Genomic DNA, 25,622 nt, shown 5'->3' with positions numbered 1-25,622 from the left:
TCTTATTTTCTGTGACACTCTAAGCTATGGTTGGGCACTTTATTTATAAAGTTCTAAATATATGTATTCAAACATTTATTTGCCTTGACTCAGAATGTTCAACTTTCCTTATTTCCAGACAGTCAGTTTCATATTTGGGATTATGCTTTAATTATCATATTTTTTCTTACCTCAAAAATTTGACTTTTTTCCCTGTGGGCTGTTAGGCTCGCGGGGGCTGAAAATGCTTCATTTTATTGCGTCATTCTTGGCGCTGACTTTTTTGGCGCAAAAATTCATTTCCGTTTCCGGCGTCATACGTGTCGCCGGAAGTTGCGTCATTTTTGACGTTATTTTGCGCCAAAAATGTCGGCGTTCCGGATGTTGCGTCATTTTTGGCGCAAAAAGCATTTAGGCGCCAAATAATGTGGGCGTCTTTTTTGGCGCCAAATAATATGGGCGTCGCTTTTGTCTCCACATTATTTCAGTCTCATTTTTCATTTGCTTCTGGTTGCTAGAAGCTTGATGTTTGGCATTTTTTTTCCCATTCCTGAAACTGTCTTATAAGGAATTTGATCTATTTTGCTTTATATGTTGTTTTTTCTCTTACATATTGCAAGATGTCTCACGTTGCATCTGAGCCAGAAGATACTACAGGAAAACCTCTGCCTGCTGGATCTACCAAAGCTAAGTGTATCTGCTGTAAACTTTTGGTAGCTATTCCTCCAGCTGTTGTTTGTTTTAAATGTCATGACAAACTTGTTAATGCAGATAATATTTCCTTTAGTGATGTACCATTGCCTGTTGCAGTTCCCTCAACATCTAAGGTGCAGAATGTTCCTGATAACATAAGAGATTTTGTTTCTGAATCCATAAAGAAGGCTTTGTCTGTTATTTCTCCTTCTAGTAAACGTAAAAAGTCTTTTAAAACTTCTCTCTCTACAGATGAATTTTTAAATGAACACCATCATTCTGATTCTTTGGACTCTTCTGGTTCAGAGGATTCTGTCTCAGAGATTGATGCTGATAAATCTTCATATTTATTTAAGATGGAATTTATTCGCTCTTTACTTAAAGAAGTACTAATTGCTTTAGAAATAGAGGATTCTAGTCCTCTTGATACTAATTCTATACGTTTAGATAAGGTTTTTAAAGCTCCTGCGGTTATTCCAGAAGTCTTTCCTGTTCCTAATGCTATTTCTGCAGTAATTGCTAAGGAATGGGATAAATTGGGTAATTCATTTACTCCTTCTAAACGTTTTAAGCAATTATATCCTGTTCCGCCTGACAGGTTAGAATTTTGGGACAAAATCCCTAAAGTTGATGGGGCTATTTCTACCCTTGCTAAACGTACTACCATTCCTACGTCAGATGGTACCTCGTTTAAGGATCCTTTAGATAGAAAAATTGAATCTTTTCTAAGAAAAGCTTATCTATGTTCAGGTAATCTTCTTAGACCTGCTATATCATTGGCTGATGTTGCTGCAGCTTCAACTTTTTGGTTGGAAACTCTAGCGCAACAAGTAACAAATCGTGATTCTCATGATATTATTATTCTTCTCCAGCATGCTAATAATTTCATTTGTGATGCCATTTTTGATATTATTAGAGTTGATGTTAGATTTATGTCTCTGGCTATCTTAGCCAGAAGAGCTTTATGGCTTAAGACTTGGAATGCTGATATGGCTTCTAAATCAACTCTACTTTCCATTTCTTTCCAGGGAAACAAATTATTTGGTTCTCAGTTGGATTCTATTATTTCAACTGTTACTGGTGGGAAAGGAACTTTTTTACCACAGGATAAAAAGTCTAAAGGTAAAAACAGGGCTAACAATCGTTTTCGTTCCTTTCGTTTCAACAAAGAACAAAAGCCTGATCCTTCGTCCTCAGGAGCAGTTTCAGTTTGGAAACCATCTCCAGTCTGGAATAAATCCAAGCCTGCTAGAAAGGCAAAGCCTGCTTCTAAGTTCACATGAAGGTACGGCCCTCATTCCAGTTCAGCTGGTAGGGGGCAGGTTACGTTTTTTCAAAGAAATTTGGATCAAATCTGTTCACAATCTTTGGATTCAGAACATTGTTTCAGAAGGGTACAGAATTGGTTTCAAGATGAGACCTCCTGCAAAGAGATTTTTTCTTTCCCATGTCCCAGTAAATCCAGTGAAAGCTCAAGCATTTCTGAATTGTGTTTCAGATCTAGAGTTGGCTGGAGTAATTATGTCAGTTCCAGTTCCGGAACAGGGGATGGGGTTTTATTCAAATCTCTTCATTGTACCAAAGAAGGAGAATTCCTTCAGACCAGTTCTGGATCTAAAATTATTGAATCGTTATGTAAGGATACCAACGTTCAAGATGGTAACTGTAAGGACTATATTGCCTTTTGTTCAGCAAGGGAATTATATGTCCACAATAGATTTACAGGATGCATATCTGCATATTCCGATTCATCCAGATCATTATCAGTTCCTGAGATTCTCTTTTCTAGACAAGCATTACCAATTTGTGGCTCTACCGTTTGGCCTTGCTACAGCTCCAAGAATTTTCACAAAGATTCTCGGTGCCCTTCTGTCTGTAATCAGAGAACAGGGTATTGTGGTATTTCCTTATTTGGACGATATCTTGGTACTTGCTCCGTCTTTACATTTAGCAGAGTCTCATACGAATCGACTTGTGTTGTTTCTTCAAGATCATGGTTGGAGGATCAATTTACCAAAAAGTTCTTTGATTCCTCAAACAAGGGTAACCTTTCTGGGTTTCCAGATAGATTCAGTGTCCATGACTCTGTCTTTAACAGACAAGAGACGTCTAAAATTGATATCAGCTTGTCGAAACCTTCAGTCACAATCATTCCCTTCGGTAGCCTTATGCATGGAAATTCTAGGTCTTATGACTGCTGCATCGGACGCGATCCCCTTTGCTCGTTTTCACATGCGACCTCTTCAGCTCTGTATGCTGAACCAATGGTGCAGGGATTACACGAAGATATCTCAATTAATATCTTTAAAACCGATTGTTCGACACTCTCTAACGTGGTGGACAAATCACCATCGTTTAATTCAGGGGGCTTCTTTTGTTCTTCCGACCTGGACTGTAATTTCAACAGATGCAAGTCTCACAGGTTGGGGAGCTGTGTGGGGATCTCTGACGGCACAAGGAGTTTGGGAATCTCAGGAGGTGAGATTACCGATCAATATTTTGGAACTCCGTGCAATTTTCAGAGCTCTTCAGTTTTGGCCTCTTCTGAAGAGAGAATCGTTCATTTGTTTTCAGACAGACAATGTCACAACTGTGGCATACATCAATCATCAAGGAGGGACTCACAGTCCTCTGGCTATGAAAGAAGTATCTCGAATTTTGGTTTGGGCGGAATCCAGCTCCTGTCTAATCTCTGCGGTTCATATCCCAGGTGTAGACAATTGGGAAGCGGATTATCTCAGTCGCCAAACGTTGCATCCGGGCGAATGGTCTCTTCACCCAGAGGTATTTCTTCAGATTGTTCAATTGTGGGGGCTCCCAGAGATAGATCTGATGGCCTCTCATCTAAACAAGAAACTTCCCAGGTATCTGTCCAGATCCCGGGATCCTCAGGCGGAGGCAGTGGATGCATTATCACTTCCTTGGAAGTATCATCCTGCCTATATCTTTCCGCCTCTAGTTCTTCTTCCAAGAGTAATCTCCAAGATTCTGAGGGAATGCTCGTTTGTTCTGCTAATAGCTCCGGCATGGCCTCACAGGTTTTGGTATGCGGATCTTGTCCGGATGGCATCTTGCCAGCCATGGACTCTTCCGTTAAGACCAGACCTTCTGTCACAAGGTCCTTTTTTCCATCCGGATCTGAAATCCTTAAATTTAAAGGTATGGAGATTGAACGCTTGATTCTTGGTCATAGAGGTTTCTCTGACTCCGTGATTAATACTATGTTACAGGCTCGTAAATCTGTATCTCGAGAGATATATTATAGAGTCTGGAAGACTTATATTTCATGGTGTCTTTCTCATCATTTTTCTTGGCATTCTTTTAGAATACCGAGAATTTTACAATTTCTTCAGGATGGTTTGGATAAGGGTTTGTCCGCAAGTTCTTTGAAAGGACAAATCTCTGCTCTTTCTGTTCTTTTTCACAGAAAGATTGCTATTCTTCCTGATATTCATTGTTTTGTACAAGCTTTGGTTCGTATAAAACCTGTCATTAAGTCAATTTCTCCTCCTTGGAGTTTGAATTTGGTTCTGGGAGCTCTTCAAGCTCCTCCGTTTGAACCTATGCATTTATTGGACATTAAATTACTTTCTTGGAAAGTTTTGTTCCTTTTGGCCATCTCTTCTGCTAGAAGAGTTTCTGAATTATCTGCTCTTTCGTGTGAGTCTCCTTTTCTGATTTTTCATCAGGATAAGGCGGTGTTGCGAACTTCTTTTGAATTTTTACCTAAAGTTGTGAATTCCAACAACATTAGTAGAGAAATTGTGGTTCCTTCATTATGTCCTAATCCTAAGAATTCTAAGGAGAAATCATTGCATTCTTTGGATGTTGTTAGAGCTTTGAAATATTATGTTGAAGCTACGAAATCTTTCCGTAAGACTTTTAGTCTATTTGTTATCTTTTCCGGTTCTAGGAAAGGCCAGAAAGCTTCTGCAATTTCTTTGGCATCTTGGTTGAAATCTTTAATTCATCTTGCCTATGTTGAGTCGGGTAAAACTCCGCCTCAAAGAATTACAGCTCATTCTACTAGGTCAGTATCTACTTCCTGGGCGTTTAGGAATGAAGCTTCGGTTGACCAGATCTGCAAAGCAGCAACTTGGTCTTCTTTGCATACTTTTACTAAATTCTACCATTTTGATGTATTTTCTTCTTCTGAAGCAGTTTTTGGTAGAAAAGTTCTTCAGGCAGCGGTTTCAGTTTGAATCTTCTGCTTATGTTTTTTGTTAAACTTTATTTTGGGTGTGGATTATTTTCAGCAGGAATTGGCTGTCTTTATTTTATCCCTCCCTCTCTAGTGACTCTTGTGTGGAAAGATCCACATCTTGGGTAGTCATTATCCCATACGTCACTAGCTCATGGACTCTTGTTAATTACATGAAAGAAAACATAATTTATGTAAGAACTTACCTGATAAATTCATTTCTTTCATATTAACAAGAGTCCATGAGGCCCACCCTTTTTTGTGGTGGTTATGATTTTTTTGTATAAAGCACAATTATTCCAATTCCTTATTTTATATGCTTCGCACTTTTTCTTATCACCCCACTTCTTGGCTATTCGTTAAACTGATTTGTGGGTGTGGTGAGGGGTGTATTTATAGGCATTTTGAGGTTTGGGAAACTTTGCCCCTCCTGGTAGGAATGTATATCCCATACGTCACTAGCTCATGGACTCTTGTTAATATGAAAGAAATGAATTTATCAGGTAAGTTCTTACATAAATTATGTTTTTTTTTTTTTTTTTTTTAAACTGCAATTATTTGTAAAAATATTTTATATGCAAAAAACATTAATGGTTCCATACCCCTTTTATTGCTACCTTGGTATAAAATACAGTTGTAAATGACATTTGATGATGTACAACTAACTTTGCTGGCATTATGTACATCCTATTTGAAGCAAGATGCTGTCTGTTTTTGAAAAAATCCCAAAAGTTCAGAAAATGTTACCTTTTGTTAAGTCATTGGCTCCTTTATCTTTCACTGCTGAGTATTTCTAACTTATTGATATATTGCTGCAGATAGACATTGCTGTAAGCCATGTATCTGTATTTCCTCTCTAATGCAAATGCACAAGTGTACCACCCCCTTCTCACACACAATCTAGAGCCCAGGAATGAAGTGGTTTCTCATGCAGGGGGTAGCATGCGGTAGATGACCTGAGAGCAGGACTTTTATGGAAACTCACAGCGGCCAGCCTGAGACGTAACTGCAGCCAAACTGCATCCAGACTGATGAGAGGAGCAGGAGCAGAGCTCAGCAGAACAGGATTACAGACAGATTATTCCTACCCAGGCCCAAGAGAACACTGAGCTCACCTTTACACCCCAGCCTCCCAACAGTTAACATTCCTCTCAGTCCTCTGAGTCCTGACAATTTGTAGTCAAGAAATATATAGCCACTAAGGCTAAGCCACTGCCACAACCGACATCCCTTTCCTCTCCTCCCCAAATTACTTACCGGTCCAGGCTTCAATATACAGTCACGGGCAGGGCAGGCACCAGGCACGACGCGCTAGAGACAGTCCTCAGGCTCAGGCTCTTCCCCCACTTATTGCTCCCTCAGTCCCTCCTGACCTGCGCGCTGGGAGTGGGAGGAGTTAGGACCCGCCTGCGCCGTGCTAGTGGTGTAAACTGTAGAGTCGGATAAACAGTAGATTACATTTACACACACTTACAGGAGGCGCCGGCGGCACAGACTGAGACTCACAGACCGTGACGACTCAGATGACACTGACAAAGTGACAAACAATGGAAGTTCACACTTGCATTGATTGAGACTGAGAGTGACTCAAGACAGAACAGCAGGGTTGCTAAAATCGCCGCTGGAGTCTGGGACTGTCACAACAGTCTACTGTCTGGTGGAGGCTTTTGCGCCCCCCATAATTTTGCGCCCGGGGCAACCGCCCCTGTGGCCCCCCCCACGCTACGCCACTGCCTATTCTACATTTAAAAGATACCAGCTCTATTACCTTACCAGCCCTTAAAAGGGCCTTTTGCGGGGCATGCCCCAAAGAAAACAGCTCTTTTGCCTGTAAAATAAAAATACAACCCCCCCAACATTAAAACCCACCACCCACATACCCCTTCTCTAACCCAAACCCCCCTTAAATAAACTTAACACTACCCCCTGAAGATCTTCCTACCTTGAGTCGTCTTCACTCAGCCGAGCCGAATTCTTCATCCAATCTGGGCGATGTCTTCATCCAAGCGGGGGCTGAAGAGGTCCATCATCCGGCTGAAGTCTTCATCCAAGCGGGGGCTGAAGAGGTCCATCATCCGGCTGAAGTCTTTATCCAAGCGGGGGCTGAAGAGGTCTTCCATCCGGCTGAAGTCTTCTATCAAGCGGCATCTTCAATCTTCTTTCTTCCGGCTCCATCTTCATCCCGCCGACGCGGAACATCCTTCCTCCACGACGAACTCCCGACGAATGAAGGTTCCTTTAAGGGACGTCATCCAAGATTTCGTCCCTCGAATTCCGATTGGCTGATAGGATTCTATCAGCCAATCGGAATTAAGGTAGGAATAATCTGATTGGCTGATGGAATCAGCCATTCAGAATCAAGTTCAATCCGATTGGCTGATCCAATCAGCCAATCAGATTGAGCTCGCATTCTATTGGCTGTTCCGATCAGCAAATAGAATGCGAGCTCAATCTGATTGGCTGATCCAATCGGATTGAACTTGAATCTGATTGGCTGATTCCATCAGCCAATCAGAATTTTCCTACCTTAATTCCGATTGGCTGATAGAATCCTATCAGCCAATCGGAATTCGAGGGACGCCATCTTGGATGACGTCCCTTAAAGGAACCTTCATTCGTCGGGAGTTCGTCATGGAGGAAGGATGTTCCGCGTCGGCGGGATGAAGATGGAGCTGGAAGAAAGAAGATTGAAGATGCCGCTTGATAGAAGACTTCAGCCGGATGATGAACCTCTTCAGCCCCCGCTTGGATGAAGACTAAAGCCGGATGATGGACCTCTTCAGCCCCTGCTTGGATGAAGACTTCAGCTGGATGATGGACCTCTTCAGCCCCCGCTTGGATGAAGACATCGCCCGGATTGGATGAAGAATTCGGCTCGGCTGAGTGAAGACGACTCAAGGTAGGAAGATCTTCAGGGGGGTAGTGTTAGGTTTATTTAAGGGGGGTTTGGGTTAGATTAGGGGTATATGGGTGGTGGGTTGTAATGTGGGGGGGTATTGTATGGGTTTTTTTTACAGGCAAAAGAGCAGAATTCTTTGGGGCATGCCCCGCAAAAAGCCCTTTTAAGGGCTGATAAGGTAAAAGAGCTGTAAACTTTTTATTTTAGATAAGGGTAGGGCATTTTTTTTTATTTTGGGGGGCTTTGTTATTTTTTTAGGGGGCTTAGAGTAGGTGTAATTAGTTTAAAATTCTTGTAATCTTTTAAATAGTTATTAACTATTTAATAGCTATTGTACCTGGTTAAAATAAATACAAAGTTGCCTGTAAAATAAATATTAATCCTAAAATAGCTACAATATAATTATTATTTATATTGTAGCTATATTAGGGTTTATTTTATAGGTAAGTATTTAACTTTAAATAGGAATAATTTATTTAATAAGATTTATTTTATTTCGTTAGATAAAAATTATATTTAACTTAGGGGGGTGTTCGGGTTAGTTAGGGTTAGACTTAGCTTTAGGGGTTAATACATTTATTAGAGTGGCGGCAGATTAGGGGTTAATAATTGTAGGTAGGTAGCGGCGACATGGGGGGGGCAGATTAGGGGGTAATAAATATAATATAGGGGTCGGCGGGGGTTAGGGGCAGCAGATTAGGGGTTCATATGGATAACGTAAATTGCGGCGGTGTACGGAGCGGCAGATTAGGGGTTAATAATAATATGCAGGGGTCAGCGATAGCGGGGGCGGCAGATTAGGGGTTAATAAGTGTAAGGTTAGGGGTGTTTAGACTCGGGGTACATGTTAGGGTGTTAGGTGCAGACATAGGAAGTGTTTCCCCATAGGAAACAATGGGGCTGCGTTAAGAGCTGAACGCTGCTTTTTTGCAGGTGTTAGGTTTTTTTTCAGCTCAAACTGCCCCATTGTTTCCCATGGGGGAATCGTGCACGAGCACATTTTTGAAGCTGGCCGCGTCTGTAAGCACAGCTGGTATTGAGAGTTGCAGTGGCTGTAAATATGCCTGTACGCTCCCTTTTTGGAGCCTAACGCAGCCCTTCAGAGAACTCTAAATACCAGCGGTATTTAAAAGGTGCGGGGGGGAAAATACACACGTAGCTAACGCACCCCTTTGGCTGCAGAACTCTAAATCTAGGCGTTAGAATCCAAGAAGCATCTCAAATCGAAATCTAGGTTTAAACCCTTTGATGATAAGGTATTTAACTAAAAAATCCATTTTGCCTCTCTTTTTAATAGTTATTTTCTAATATTCGCTCCTCTCCAGTTTGGTTTGACTTCATCTTTTACTGTATAACTGAAGTTCTTAAGATTTCTCTTATTGCACTTCTTAAAATGTGTTGGTATAGGTAGATCTAAATTTCTCTCTGAATCCATGTTTTCTATTGAATTTAAATGTTCACGGATTCTATCCCTCACAGGCCTTTCTGATTCTCCAATATATTGTTTGCCACATAAGCATTCTATTAAATAAACAATATTGGAGTCTGAACATCTATATATTTGAGCAAAAGGACTTTTATATATTTGAGCAAAAGGACTTTTTTTAGAAGCATATCTACAGGATTTGCATTTTAAGCATGGTTAAAATCCTAAAAACTCCTTTCCCCATAATGTTTTTTCTTTGTTAAACATACCCTTATTATTTTTATTAGTAGCTGTTGGGGCCAACATAGTTTTTAGATTCTTGCATTTCCTATATACAATTTGTGGATGATTAGGAAGATGTGGTCCTAGCACTTCATCAGATTTCAAAATGTGCCAGTGTCTTTTAAAAAAAGAAATTCTAACTCAAATTTATTTTGATTGTATTGTGTAATGAAAGGAACAAAGATTTAATTTTTATCTGTCAAGGGTTCTTTTTTAGTCTTAGGTGCAAGTAACTCTTCCCTATCCAACTGTCATGATCCAGCCTAGAATTGAACCTGGGACCTGTTTCTATTTCTGCTGCTGTTCTTTCCCAGCCTGTTGTCTTACCTCTTTGCCACCAGATGGCTTGATCACAGGCTAAGAATATTGGGTTTTTCTGTTTGCTGCAACTTTGGCTTTCTGGCTCCACCTGCTTACCAGCTGAAACAAATCATATAATCAGCAGCCTGCTATATTTGGGAGGTTTGCTTGCAGTTCTGGGCCTTTACATTGAGTGTTATACTCTGACAGACCATCTGGTCCTGTTTCCTGAGCGAAATACAGATTTGTTGGATTTCCTGGTGCCTGATCCTTGCTTCATTTTGTGACTTCTCTTCTGGATATTCCCTTGGCACTGTGTTTCATTTTAGACTGATTTCCTGGCAATTGTTCTTGGCTAATTCTCCATTTCCTAAGGACTGATTCAGGTACTTTTGCTTGCTTGTTACCTGATACTACAGAGTTCCAGTCTACAGCATATGCAAGTATCCTGTCTGTTATTACAAGGATCTGAATTCCTGCCTGTTGCTACAGAGTTCTTGTCTACAGCTTACGCAAGTATTCTGCCTGTTATTACAAAGATCTGCATTCCTGCCTGTTATTACAGAGTTCCAGTCTACAGCATACGCAAGTATTCTGTCTGTTATTACAAGGATCTGCATTCCTGCCTGTTACTACAGAGTTCCAGTCTACAGCATATGCAAGTATCCTGCCTGTTATTACAAAGAACTGCATTACTGCCTGTTACTACAGAGTTCCAGTCTACACCATATGGTTCCAGTCTACAGCCTATAGTTCCAGTTTACAGCATATGCAAGTATCCTGCCTGTTATTACAAAGACCTGCATTCCTGCCTGATACTACAGAGTTCCAGTCTACAGCCTATAGACTTTGCCTTATCTAATTTGCATATCTCTGCATTGCTAATTATCCTATCAATAAAACCATCACCTTTATTTCCTAAAACCTTGTACCTGTTTAATTATGCCAAAAAGGAAAGACTCACGCAGACAAAACACAACTTTAATCCCAGAACCTGACACCTCTGCACAACAGCTCCCAACTCCTGAACCTGCTCCCTTACAGAGTATGACACCAACTCTAATACCTTACATTTACCTTTCTTTATCAGCTCTATATCATAGCCTCTTTCAATATATTTGTCTTCCAATACTTTTTATTGGATCATGAAATCACTGATCTCATTACAGTTTCTCATGATGCGCATAAACTGATTTTTAGGGATATGCCATTTCCATTTATCTAAGTGGCAGCTGGTAGCGTGTATATAGCTATTCGCGTCTACCTGTTTGAAAAAAGTTTTTGTATATATTTTCCCTTCCTTTATAAATATCTCTAAAGCTAAAAAGTTGGCCTTCTCATTACTTATCTCATAGGTGAAACTCAAATTCTTCTTATTGTTATTCATTCTTGAGAAGAATAAGGCAAGGTCTTCTATGGTACCCCTCCAGATTATCAAAATGTCATCTATGTACCTTTTGTAGAGGACCAGATTTGCCCCAAGATCTACTGAGTCAAGGAAAATATGCTCCCATAAACCCATAAATAAATTTGCATAGCTTGGGGCAAATCTGGTCCCCATAGCTGTGCCACACTCTTGTATATAAAATTTATTCTCAAAGCTAAAATAGTTATGGGTTAAAATATATCTTATGCTGTCCAGATTAAAAGTTTTTTGTTCATACCTCAACAAATTATCTCTCTGTAAATAGAAATTTACTGCCTCTATACCGTCACTGTGCCTTATACTAGTATATAATGAGGAGACGTCGCATGTAGCTATTAAAAAATCATTTTCCCATTCTAGAGTATTTAAAATGCGTAGTACATCTGTAGAATACTTAAGATGTGATGGAAGCCTTTTCACGTCCATCTTGTAGATAAAAGTCAATATACTCAAATAAATTAGATGTAATAGAGCTTATCCCAGACACTATTGTCTACTCTGCGGTTTATTTACAGATTTATGAATTTTGGATGAAAAATCTCACTGTTAAAAAATGTTTTTTTAAAGAAACCCTGTGAGAGACAAGTCTTTAACAGTAAGACAAATGATGATAAAGGTTTTGTACATTAAAACCTTAGACAGAAATCCCAATTCTATCCGAAACATATTAAAGGGGGTGCATTAGAAACATTTGAGAAATTGATAACCACCGATATACAAAATTTTGATATGAAGAATTCCAATAGAAATAAGAGCCAGAATATGTCAAGGCACAGCAATCTCAAATAAGAGAACTGGAAGAAAACAAAAATGTGATAATCAAACCGGCGGATAAAGGTGGGGGGATCGTCATAATGAATAAACAAGACTATGTAGAGATGGCAAATATACTGTTAAATGACAGGACTACATATAGAATTTTAAATAAGGATCCCACAGAGAAATTATCTAACGAATTGAGAGATCTTATAAGGAAAGCAGAAGATATTGGTATTTTAAGTGAAAAAAAGCGCCTCTACCTATCCCAGAATAATCCAAAAATTCCACTACTGTACTGTCTACCCAAAATTCATAAATCTGTAAGTAAACTGCCTGGTAGACCAATAGTGTCTGGGATAAGATCTATTACATCTAATTTATCTGAGTATATTGACTTGTATCTACAAGATGGATGTGAATGGGCTTCCATCACATCTTAAGGATTCTACAGATGTACTACGCATCTTAAATACTCTAGAATGGGGAAATTATTTTTTAATAGCTACATATGACGCCTCCTCAATATATACTAGTATAAGGCACAGTGACGGTAAAGAGGCAGTAAATTTCTATTTACAGAGAGACAATTTGTTGAGGTATGAACAAAAAACTTTTATTCTGGACAGCATAAGATATATTTTAACCCATAATTATTTTAGCTTTGAGAATAGATTTTATATACAAGAGTGTGGCACAGCTATGGGGACCAGATTTGCCCCAAGCTATGCACATTTATTTATGGGTTTATGGGAGCATTTTTTTCTTTGACTCAGTAGATCTTGGGGCAAATCTGGTTCTCTACAAAAGGTACATAGATTATATTTTGATAATCTGGAGGGGTACCAGAGAAGACCTTGCCTGGTTCTTCTCAAGAATGAATAACAATGAGAAGAGTTTTACCTATGAGATAAGTAATGAGGCCAACTTTTTAGCTTTAGAAATATTTATAAAGGAAGGGAAAATATATACAAAAACTTTTTTCAAACAGGTAGACGCGAATAGCTATATACACGCTACCAGCTGCCACTTAGATAAATGGAAATGGCATATCCCTAAAAATCAGTTTATGCGCACCATGAGAAATTGCAATGAAATCAGTGATTTCACGACCCAATCAAAAGTATTGGAAGACAAATTTATTGAAAGAGGCTATGATATAGAGCTGATAAAGAAAGCTAAATGTGAGGCATTAGAGTTGGATAGGGAAGAGTTACTTGCACCTAAGACTAAAAAAAATAAAAATTAAATCTTTGTTCCTTTCATTACACAATACAGTCAAAATAAATTTCAGTTAGAACTTTTTTTTAAAAGACAATGACACATTTTGAAATCTGATGAAGTGCTAGGACCACATCTTCCTAATCATCCACAAATTGTAAATAGGAAATGCAAGAATCTAAAAACTATATTGGCCCCAACAGATACTAATAAAAATAATAAGGGTATGTTTAACAAAGAAAAAACCTTATGGGGAAAGGAGTTATTAGGATTTTATCCATGCTTAAAATGCAAATCCTTTAGATATGCTTCTAAAAATAAGTCCTTTCCTCAAATATAACAGGTAAAGAATTTAAAATGAACGACATATATAGATGTTCAGACTCCAATATTTAATAGAATGCTTATGTGGCAAACAATATATTGGAGAATCAGAAAGGCCTGTGAGGGATAGAATCCGTGAACATTTAAATTCAATAGAAAACATGGATTCAGAGAGGAATTTAGATCTAACTATACCAAAACATTTTAAAAAGTGCAATAAGAGAAATCTTAAGAACTTCAGTTATACAGTAATAGATAAAGTCAAACCAAACTGGAGAGGAGTGAATATTAGAAAAGAACTATTAAAAAGAGAGGCAAATGGATTTTTGAGTTAAATACTTTATCACCAAAGGGTTTAAATCCTAGATTTCGATTTGGGGTGCTTCTTGGATTCTTAGTTTGAATTTAAGCATAGTATATAATATTTTATAAGTGACTATTCGTTATTTATGTACAACTGAGACTCCATCGAACTACCCAAAATTATGCAAATATAGATGGTATAGAGATCCCTTTTCTTTGTAAGAATTTAGGCTGTTGCATTTCATTTTTAAAAAATTCCTTTTTATAAAAAAAAAAATCTATATACTTTTTATAAACTCTTTATATTTTTTTTATATATTTTTTATGAATATTTGTGAATGGGTTTCATAGGTTTTTTTATATTGAAAAATGAATTGTTTATCATGTTATGAATTGTTTACATTTTATGTATTAGAGTTGGTTTTTAATAGATCATCATGTAAATTTGAGATGTTTAAAGGAACACATGATGTTAACAGCGAACATACACATAATTACAATAAGTTTTTTCAAAATTATATTGATTAAACACGTTTATGTATAACAGTTCCAAATAACAATCATTAAGCAAGTTCCAAATAATCAATACCATTTAGGTTTAGTTTGTATAATGTATAAAGTATCTGTATTATAACTTGCACCCTAATCCTAAATTCTTTTAAATACTGAGTATCCCTTTAAACATATAGGGTTTATAAGGAGTAGGCTATCTGAGCTTGAAAAATAAATTTGAAACGCGTTGCTCAGATCTAATACGCTTCTGTACGCTTCCTGTTTCAATCAGCTTGCTAACGGCGTGGTAACGGCTGAATTAAGCCCGAATCTGAGGTCTGTTTTTGTATGTTGAATGATCGGACCTTGTGATTAAAAACCTGCCAGCAAGTCTGGTATATAACCTGATAGCTAGTCCCGTACTGCCCGATTCAGGACTTGAGTGGAATACAGCTGCTACAGGACATTTGCCGAGCCGGACAACACTTTTCCATATGTGAGTACGTATTTACTCTTTTTTGCCCTGCTGTGATTACGCATTAAGGAGGTTTCTTTTTTCCCATTAACAGAACTGGGTCGTGGTCTCGGAGGGAATACAGTCCACACGTGATTGTCTGGACTTAGATACTACTGTCTGGTCGAATTACTAGTTTTTGCCAACAAACTACAGGGAGTGCAGAATTATTAGGCAAGTTGTATTTTTGAGGATTAATTTTATTATTGAACAACAACCATGTTCTCAATGAACCCAAAAAACTCATTAATATCAAAGCTGAATAGTTTTGGAAGTCGTTTTTAGTTTGTTTTTAGTTATAGCTATTTTAGGGGGATATCTGTGTGTGCAGGTGACTATTACTGTGCATAATTATTAGGCAACTTAACAAAAAACAAATATATACCCATTTCAATTATTTATTTTTACCAGTGAAACCAATATAACATCTCAACATTCACAAATATACATTTCTGACATTCAAAAACAAAACAAAAACAAATCAGTGACCAATATAGCCACCTTTCTTTGCAAGGACACTCAAAAGCCTGCCATCCATGGATTCTGTCAGTGTTTTGATCTGTTCACCATCAACATTGCGTGCAGCAGCAACCACAGCCTCCCAGACACTGTTCAGAGAGGTGTACTGTTTTCCCTCCTTGTAAATCTCACATTTGATGATGGACCACAGGTTCTCAATGGGGTTCAGATCAGGTGAACAAGGAGGCCATGTCATTAGATTTTCTTCTTTTATACCCTTTCTTGCCAGCCACGCTGTGGAGTACTTGGACGCGTGTGATGAAGCATTGTCCTGCATGAAAATCATGTTTTTCTTGAAGGATGCAGACTTCTTCCTGTACCACTGCTTGAAGAAGGTGTCTTCCAGAAACTGGCAGTAGAACTGGGAGTTGAGCTTGACTCCATCCTCAACCCGAAAAGGCCCCACAAGCTCATCTTTGATGATACCAGCCCAAACCAGTACTCCACCTCCACCTTGCTGGCGTCTGAGTCGGACTGGAGCTCTCTGCCCTTTACCAATCCAGCCACGGGCCCATCCATCTGGCCCATCAAGACTCACTCTCATTTCATCAGTCCATAAAACCTTAGAAAAATCAGTCTTGAGATATTTCTTGGCCCAGTCTTGACGTTTCAGCTTGTGTGTCTTGTTCAGTGGTGGTCGTCTTTCAGCCTTTCTTACCTTGGCCATGTCTCTGAGTATTGCACACCTTGTGCTTTTGGGCACTCCAGTGATGTTGCAGCTCTGAAATATGGCCAAACTGGTGGCAAGTGGCATCTTGGCAGCTGCACGCTTGACTTTTCTCAGTTCATGGGCAGTTATTTTGCGCCTTGGTTTTTCCACACGCTTCTTGCGACCCTGTTGACTATTTTGAATGAAACGCTTGATTGTTCGATGATCACGCTTCAGAAGCTTTGCAATTTTAAGAGTGCTGCATCCCTCTGCAAGATATCTCACTATTTTTGACTTTTCTGAGCCTGTCAAGTCCTTCTTTTGACCCATTTTGCCAAAGGAAAGGAAGTTGCCTAATAATTATGCACACCTGATATAGGGTGTTGATGTCATTAGACCACACCCCTTCTCATTACAGAGATGCACATCACCTAATATGCTTAATTGGTAGTAGGCTTTCGAGCCTATACAGCTTGGAGTAAGACAACATGCATATAGAGGATGATGTGGTCAAAATACTCATTTGCCTAATAATTCTGCACTCCCTGTATATCTCAGATTTGATAACACAGCATATTGTACCCTTATATTGAATTTCATGTTTCTTGCCATAAGTGTCATTTTTAATTGTAATTGTATCAATTGATGTTTTACCCTGTCTGATGTTTTACACTATTTGATGTGACCTGCCCAATTAATTATTTTTAATAGTTAGCTATATATATGATTAAATTGTTACCTTTTTAAACCCATACAGGAAGATATTTTACCTTAGTCTGTGCCTTAAAAGGTTAACTATTGTACTTTTTTGCTTTTAGATTTTTGTGCTTGATACTCTCCACCTTAAAGGGACACTAAACCCATTTTTTTTTCTTTCATGATTCAGATAGAGCTTGCAACTTTCTAATTTACTCCTATTATCAATTTTTCTTCATTCTCTTGCTATCTTTATTAAAAAAGCAGGAATGTGATGCGTAGGAGCCGGCCCATTTTTGGTTGAGAACCTGGTTTATACTTGCTTATTGGTGGGTAAATGTAAGCCTTCAATAAGCAAGCACTATCCATGGTGCTGAACCTAAAATGGGCTGGCTGCTAAGATTTACATTCCTGCTTTTAAAATAAACTTAGCAAGAGAATAAAGAAAAATTGATAATAGTTGTGAATTAGAAAGTTGCCAAAAATGTCATGCTCAATCTGAATCATGAAAGAAAACATTTGGGTTCAGTGTCCCTTTAAGCATTTGTTTGCGCAATCAATTTCACTTTGTCCTTGAATTGTTTTTAATCTGAGGTCTTTGGGGGAACCTCTGTATCTTGATTGCTTGCGTGGTTAATATTCTGCGCTGGTCAATAAGTTTTTAACACTTTTGTGTATATGCATCAGCCATACTGGCTATATTCTAAATCAATTTACAAATAAGTTAAACACATAGAAGAAATAATGTTCGGGACCAGCAGAGAAACTGACTGACTGATCCAATCAACAGTGCTAGTTGCACAACTCGGATGTTTTTACAACATAATTGTATTGGCAAAATGCTTTTAATAAAAATTATTACTGATTCAGGGGCATAAGCAGTGTCAGTTCTATTGTGGTACTGGGTGGTGTTATGCACCTCCAAACCCTTCATTGTGCTGCATAGGGCCCCATAAATTATGTGTGCTGTGTCTTTCAACTTTTTCATCACCATTTCTAGAACTGCAAATGGACATTAGTACATATGCCCAGTGCACCTGTGTTTAGCACTTTGTATAATGCAAATGTCATTGCTAGCCTTCTGGGCATGCACTGTAATTAAATATGGATGCACTGGGAATGTGTTGCATATGTACATTTGCCAATGAAGCAATGACAACTGACTAAAAGGATTTTTGCAAAAAAAAATTCTATTCAACATTCAAATAAACTCTATATTTGAAAAACAGTCATGGTAACAGTTCTGGTACATGTAAAATAGGTACCTGGTATTTATTATTAATTTTTCCACCTGAACAAACAGAAATGTACATGGTATACATTTTTTTTGTATGAGGTAGTGATGTCATGATCATAGGCACCAGTTAAGTCTTTAGCCTCCAAAACAGTTTTGTAACAGTTTTATATGTGATTGTGGATTAATAATAATCAATAATATGATATCATTATCATAAAGGGATATTAAAACACGAAATAAATGCTAGACAGAATGATGCATTTAAAGCAAAGATTAGCCTGGTAATAATATGGAGATGCATTTCTTTAAGTTATATTAGTTCTTTAAATATCGAAGAAGTAAATGTAAAGTTTTAGTGTCTAAATAATGGGCGCTTCTATGTTGTAACCTAGATTTTCTCTCCTGCGGCCAATCAGAGACGGCTATAAATGATTCATTACATTTTTCAAACAATGATTGTGTGAAATATAGCAGTACTAAGCCTAAAAGGAATTGGAAAGCCCACAATTTTATCTACACATAATTACACATTTTACATTACAATCTCAGTGTTTAATGACACTTTAAGGTACATGGTATGGTAACAGGTAATATGAGGGAAATGTGATGAATCCAAGAAAAGATTCCTAAAACCATCATTCAAATTTGAGGCTTACAACTACATTTTCTTGTTCACTTTCAATCAGTTGCAATATTAGTTGATTTTATAAATTTATTTATTTACATTTCTCATTTTCTGTTAGTTCATAGATTTCCGTTTGGAGAAATTAAATGCTGGTGCGGGTTTCACAGATATATTTGAGCATGAGATTACCAGTTGCGGGTTGGCAGGTGAGATGAGATATATATATATATATATATATATATATATGTAATGCACAAAGTAGCCTGTATTCACAAAGAATTGAGAAAGCTCTCAGGTGAGGATGATTCTATATGATTTCTGTGTTATGTCTGGAAAGTGATTAAAGGGACAGTCTAGTCAAAATTAAACTTTCATGATTCATGCAACTTTCCAGTCTACTTTTATAATCAAATTTGCTTTGTTCTATTTGCATTCTTTGTTGAAAGCTGAACCTAGGTAGGTTTATATGCTAATTTCTAAGCCCTTGAAGGCTGCCTCTTATCACAGTGCATTTTGACAGTTTTTCACAGCTAGACAGCGCTAGTTTATGTGTGCCATATAGATAATGTTCTAATTCCCGTGGCATTATTTATAAATCAGCACTAATTGGTTAAAATGTAAGTCTGTCAAAAGAACTGAAATAAGGGGGCAGTCTGCAGAGGCCTAGATACATGATAATCACAGAGGTAAAATGTATATTAATATAACTGTGTTGGTTATGCAAAACTGGGGAATGGGTAATAAAGGGATTATCTATATTTTTAAACAATTACAATTCTGGAGCAGACTGTCCCTTTAAGTAAAACAGAACATTTCTCTCCAGATCTTAGAGATTAAGCACTGGAAGGTAACATATGCAATTAAGAGATTTGCCTCTTGTGAGAATTATCTGAATTGTTGGTTAATTCAGGCTTCTTCTTTTACTTCTGATTTTTACATAACAAGGATGTGTGACACAGCTACACGGTATCAGATGTTTTACTTTTTTATTCATCTGCAGGGAACTCAAGATCCTATCAGCTATGGCTTGAAAACTTAAAGGTAAATACTGCTCTAGATAGTTTATAGCAGATAATTCTAGACATTGGGAAGTTAGTTGAAGTACAGAAGGATGAATCTTAATTCCCTCTTCCACCCTTTCTCTACATAACCAGCTCTTCCTTTCCATGCTTCTTCTCTAATTTCTTTCATTAGCAGACCACTCCCTTCTTACATACTTTGTCTCTACTGCTTTATATTGTTATGGCACCCATTGAATTCATGGCATAGTGGTATCCACAGGCCACTTGAGAGATCTGTCTCTTAATTAGGGTTGCCAGGTGTTCAGCATTCAACCAGACAGTCCAATATTTCAGCAGGCTGTCCATTAAAATCTATACAAAACACTGGACACTTAAAGCCTTTGTGACAGATTGTTTTTAAAAGCCCTGTGGCATTATCTGTTACAAATATAGTTCGTAAAAAAGGTACATTGTAATGCACTACTCTAAGTATTACTGGCAACCAAGGATGGATTAGAAAAAGTCATAATACTTTCAGTCAAAGTGGGTTAATACACAGCCCTATGTGTTTTACTGGTAGCCACTGGGGTAAAATCTCTACTCTTTGTTACTGACAATCAAATGAGGGGGGTATCACTCCTTTGTGTATATTGCTAGGAATGGTAAAATCACTGCTTTGTTTGTCATTCTATAGTAGAGCTTTGGAAACCGGGCATTGTATGTCCCCCTCCTACTGCCCATCCATGATCATTTGCAGTATTTTTGTGGAGGGTTTCTGCTAACCCTACTATTAATACAGGGAGTCGCAGCCTATTTTGAAGATCAGATATAGAGACCATTAGCGGTAATTTAAGTCTGTAGTAAGCCCTGAATATAATGGTTGCATCTTTTTATTTTTAACTATGGACAGATTTATTACAGAGGGTAGATATCTTGGCAGGGTTGGTGCTACAATAGAGGCAGACTAAGCGACTGCCTAAGGGTGTCCCCTGCAGAAAGGGTGCAAATTTGCACCTAGATTACGAGTTCTGTGTTAGCCTTAAAAAGCAGCATTAAGGGGTCCTAACGCTGCTTTTTAACGCCCGCTGGTATTACGAGTCAGGCAGGAAAGAGTGTACCGCTCACTTTTCTTCCGCAACTTTTGGCTACCGCAAATCCCCTTACGTCAATTGCGTATCCTATCTTTTTAATGGGATTTGCCAAACGCTGGTATTACAAGTCTTGGAGAAAGTGTGCGGTAGAGCCTCTACCTCCAAGACTCCTACCGCATTTAAAAGTCAGTAGTTAAAGGGCCACTGTAAGTAAATATTTTCTATGCCTGTTACTAACTACCCCAAATACACTTTTTATCAATAGCATTTCATTAACATATCTCTACCGTATATCAGAAATCTTGTCTGCAAATATAATTGTTTTCCAAACCCACTCTGTGGGTATCCTTTGCTCTGTACCAATCCGTTTACAATACCTAGGTTTCAAAATGGCACTTTAAACACAAAGTTATTGGTTTAAGTATTTTGAACATGCAGCGCTGAAAATAGTGGGCAGGATAACGTGACATCATCGGCGAATAAAATATATAACTTTTAGAACGTTATGAAACTTCGATTTGGAGAAAATATAGGTCAGTAGGTTTTAATTAATGTTTATTAACTTTAATATGTTAGTTGCTTAGCTTAAAAATTATAACAGAAAGTAATCCTTTAAGAGTTTTATGTACTAACGCCGGAACATAAAGCTCTTAACTACAGTGCTACAAAGTACACTAACACCCATAAACTACCTATGAACCCCTAAACCGAGGCCCCCCCCACATCGCAAACACTATAATAAAATTTTTTAACCCCTAATCTGCTGACCGGACATCGCTGCCACCTACATTATCCCTATGAACCCCTAATCTGCTGTCCCTAACATCACCGATACCTATATTATATTTATTAACCCCTAATCTTCCACCCCCAATGTCGCTGCCACCTACCTACACTTATTAACCCCTAATCTCCCGACCGGACATTGCCGCCACTAAAATAAATGTATTAACCCCTAAACCACCACAATCCTGCCTCGCAAACACTATAATAAATTGTATTAACCCCTAATCTGCCCCCCCAATGTTGCCGTAACCTACCAACAAATATTAACCCCTAATCTGCCGCCCCCAATGTCGCCGCTACTATAATAAAGTTATTAACCCCTAAACCTAAGTCTAACCCTAACACCCCCCCTAAATTAAATATAATTTAAATAAAACTAAAGAAATTTACTATAATTAAATAAATTATTCCTATTTAAAAATAAATACTTACCTATAAACCATAAGATAGCTACAATATAACTAATAGTTACATTGTAGCTATTTTAGGATTTATATTTATTTTTCAGGCAACTTTGTATTTATTTTAACTAGGTGCAATAGCTATTAAATAGTTAATAACTATTTAATAGCTACCTAGTTAAAATAATTACAAAATTACCTGTAAAATAAATCCTAACCTAAGTTACAAATACACCTAACACTACACTATCAATTAATTAATTAAATAAATTAACTACAATTATCTAAACTAAAATACAATTAAATAAACTAAAATATAGTACAAAAAAAACAAACACTAAATTACAAAAAATAAAAAAATATTACAAGAATTTTAATCTTACACCTAATCTAAGCCCCTTAATAAAATAAAAAAGCCCCCCAAAATAATAAAATTCCCTACCCTATACTAAATTACAAAAGTAATCAGCTCTTTTACCAGCCCTTAAAAGGGCTTTTTGCGGGGTATTGCGCCAAAGTAATCAGCTCTTTTACATGTAAAATAAAATACAAGACCCCCCAACATTAAAACCCACCACCCACACACCCCTACTCTAAAACCCACCCGATCCCCCCTTAAAAAAAACTAATACTTTCCCATTGAAGATCACCCTATCTGGAGCCGTGTTCACCCAGCCAATAGAATTGACCTTGCATTCTATTGGCTGATCCAATCAGCCAATCGGATTGAACTTCCTACCTTAATTCCGATTGGCTGAAAGAATCCTATCAGCCAATCGGAATTTGAGGGACGCCATCTTGGATGACATCATTTAAAGGAACCTTCATTCACTGTTAGGACATCGGAAGAAGAGGATGGCTCTGCATGGGCTGGATTCAAGATGGCTCTGCTCTGCTCCAGTTGATTGAAGATAGAAGATGCCGCTTGGATGAAGACATCTGCTGCTTGGAGGACCTCTTCTGCCCCGATCGGATGAAGACTTCTGCTGCTCCGGATGTCCACTTCTGGCCCATAGGTGCCCGGCTGGGTGAACATGGCTCCAGGTAGGGTGATCTTCAATGGGGTAGTATTAGGTTTTTTAAGGGGGGATCGGGTGGGTTTTAGAGTAGGGGTGTGTGAGTGGTGGGTGTGACAGACCCATTCACATTGTTTAATCCCATCCAGAGAGCAGACGTCCAAGTGATAAGAAAAGCTCAAGTGTGTCTTGTGTTTAACTTGTTTATGTGCTTAAGTAATGTAATTCTATTGTGGCATGTCAAAGGGCGTTTTCCCTCTATCTAACTATTCTACCTAGTTAAAATAAATACAAAGTTGCCTGTAAAATAAATTTTATTTTATAGGTAAGTATTTATTTATAAATAGGAATAATTTATTTAATTATAGTAAATTTATTTAGATTTATTTAAATTATATTTAAGTTAGGGGGGTGTTAGGGTTAGGGTTAGACTTAGGTTTAGGGGTTAATAACTTTATTATAGTAGCGGCGACGTTGGGGGCAGCAGATTAGGGGTTAATAATTGTAGGTAGGTGGCGTCGATGTTAGGGAGGGCAGATTAGGGGTTAATAAAATTTATTATAGTGTTTGCGAGGCAGGAGTGCAGCAGTTTAGGGGTTAATACATTTATTATAGTGGCAGCGATGTCCAGTCGGCAGATTAGGGGTTAATAAGTGTAGGTAGGTGGCGGCGACGTTGGGGGGGACAGATTAGGGGTTAATAATTATAATATAGGTGTCTGCGATGTTAGGGACAGCAGATTAGGGGTTCATAGCTATAATGTAGGTGGCGTCGGTGTCCGGAGCGGCAGATTAGGGGTTAATAATGTAGGTGTCAGCAATAGCGGGGACGGCAAATTAGGGGTTAATAAGTGTAAGGTTAGGGGTGTTTAGACTCGGGGTTCATGTTAGGGTGTTAGGTGCAGACATAAAATTCATTTCCCCATAGGAAACAATGGGGCTGCGTTAGGAGCTGAACGCTGCTTTTTTGCAGGTGTTAGGTTTTTTTTCAGCCAGCTCAGCCCCATTGTATCCTATGGGGAAATCGTGCACAAGCACGTTTTTCCAGCTTAGCACTACCGTAAGCAACGCTGGTATTGCGGGTTGAAGTGGAGCTAAATTTGGCTCAACGCTCACTTTTCTGAGGCTAACGCAGCCATTCAGAAAACTCGTAATACCAGCGTTGTCTTAAGGGTCCGCTGGAAAAAAAGGCTCGTTAGCACCGCAGGTCTTTACCGACAAAACTCGTAATCTAGGCGTTGGTAAATTATTTATTTAATTTTTTTTTAATGTGTATATATATATTTGCTGCCTAACATGGCAGGGGACATATGTGGTGGCAAAATGGCTAGAATGGGTGGGGACTCCCCTGATACATAGAGAGTGAAGGTCAGCCAGAATAGCTAAAATATCTTATAGCCCCTGTGCTCACTGCAAATGTTCAGCAGCCTTCATAAATGTTGCTGGAGCTAGTGACCATAGTGGTTCTCGCCTCCATTCACAGCCTAATGGCTATTACTAGGACTGATGGCACTTGTAGAAGCACTGATGATCCTACAATCCTCGAACTTTTGACATACTGCTAAATATCAGTGCTTTTCAACTTCTGCACAATGTCTTTTTTATATATATACGTACCACATATCTATTATCTATCTACTCTACGTGCATACCTATACATTAAAGTTTATAAATGGCTACTATTTCAGTGTATAAATACTTGGCATAATTATACAGTGCAATGTGTTCATTTTTCAGTGTATAAATGTTTGGCATCATTATGCAGCACAGTGTTCATCATTGGTGTATATGCACCTATCGTCATTTTACAGGGCAGACTGTTCTGTTTTTTAGTGTATGAACCCTTTAACATCATTATACAGTGCAGCATATACTGTATGTTATCATTGTAAACTCTGCATTAATTATACAGTGCAGCATGTTTATTAGTGTATAGCTATATACAGAAAGAAGGAAATCATATTGGTCTACAGTACTTAAGCCACTCACTATAGAATTATCTCCTCCCTAGATAAATTGAACAATACAAGTGCAAGAAAGGGAAGTGAGAAGGCGCTAGTTAGCTAAAATGTACAAATTTCGAAATTGTGCTCAGCTATGCATTATATCATAAATAAAATTAACAATATGAAATTAACAATATGAAAAAGGGGAGATGAGAGATGAATGAATAATATTTTTTAATCAAATAAAAACATCATAAATACAAATCGTAAAAGAAAAGGGGATGTCTCCCCAAATCAAGTTCGAAACCACCAATTCACTGCTAAAAGATTCACCAGATGACGGCTCTAAAAGAAAAAAGATTAAATTGCAGTCTCAGAAAAGTATATCCGTACTTACTATTTTGAGTATATTGGTGTATAGATGCCTTGCTTCATCATATAGTGCAGTGTGTTGTGTTAATACATGTAAAAATGTTTATTATCATCATTATACAGTGACACACATGTGAATTGTACTGGTCCCTTGGCCAAAACCTGCATGTACTCAACTGCAAGTCAATTTGATCTATTGTAGGGCTTGAAAAATGTATCAAGATACATTTACAGCTTCTGAAATCTTACAGTTGATGCTTGCGAGATATAAGACACAATTTCTGCTTCTTATGCTAGGTGCAGAGATAAAACACCTTAAACTTGCTTGTTTGGGGTGATTTACAGGTCCTGCTGTTACGCAATTGGTCGTCCAAGAGCTGGACGGCAGACTGAACAACAGAGTTCTTCTGCAGTCTTGAACTTTGCCAAGTGGCAATTGCGAGTGAACAGGTTCTCTGCTTGAGAATG

At 38.1% G+C, this 25,622-nt stretch overlaps 1 protein-coding gene across 3 annotated transcripts in view; it reads left to right on the top strand.

Annotated features, from left to right (window-relative positions):
* LOC128663750 (DENN domain-containing protein 1B) overlaps positions 1-25,622 on the top strand; it is a 348,668-nt gene that overhangs the window by 179,084 nt on the left and 143,962 nt on the right. For all 3 annotated transcript variants that reach the window (XM_053718233.1, XM_053718234.1, XM_053718232.1), the window contains 2 exons: positions 18,661-18,748; positions 19,543-19,583. In XM_053718233.1, the coding sequence (XP_053574208.1) occupies positions 18,661-18,748; positions 19,543-19,583 (129 nt within the window). The remainder of the gene's footprint in view (positions 1-18,660; positions 18,749-19,542; positions 19,584-25,622) is intronic.

The sequence above is a fragment of the Bombina bombina genome, chromosome 6, assembly GCF_027579735.1.
Source record: "Bombina bombina isolate aBomBom1 chromosome 6, aBomBom1.pri, whole genome shotgun sequence".
NCBI lineage: Eukaryota > Metazoa > Chordata > Amphibia > Anura > Bombinatoridae > Bombina > Bombina bombina.
This window is presented reverse-complemented; position numbering and strand designations above follow the sequence as displayed.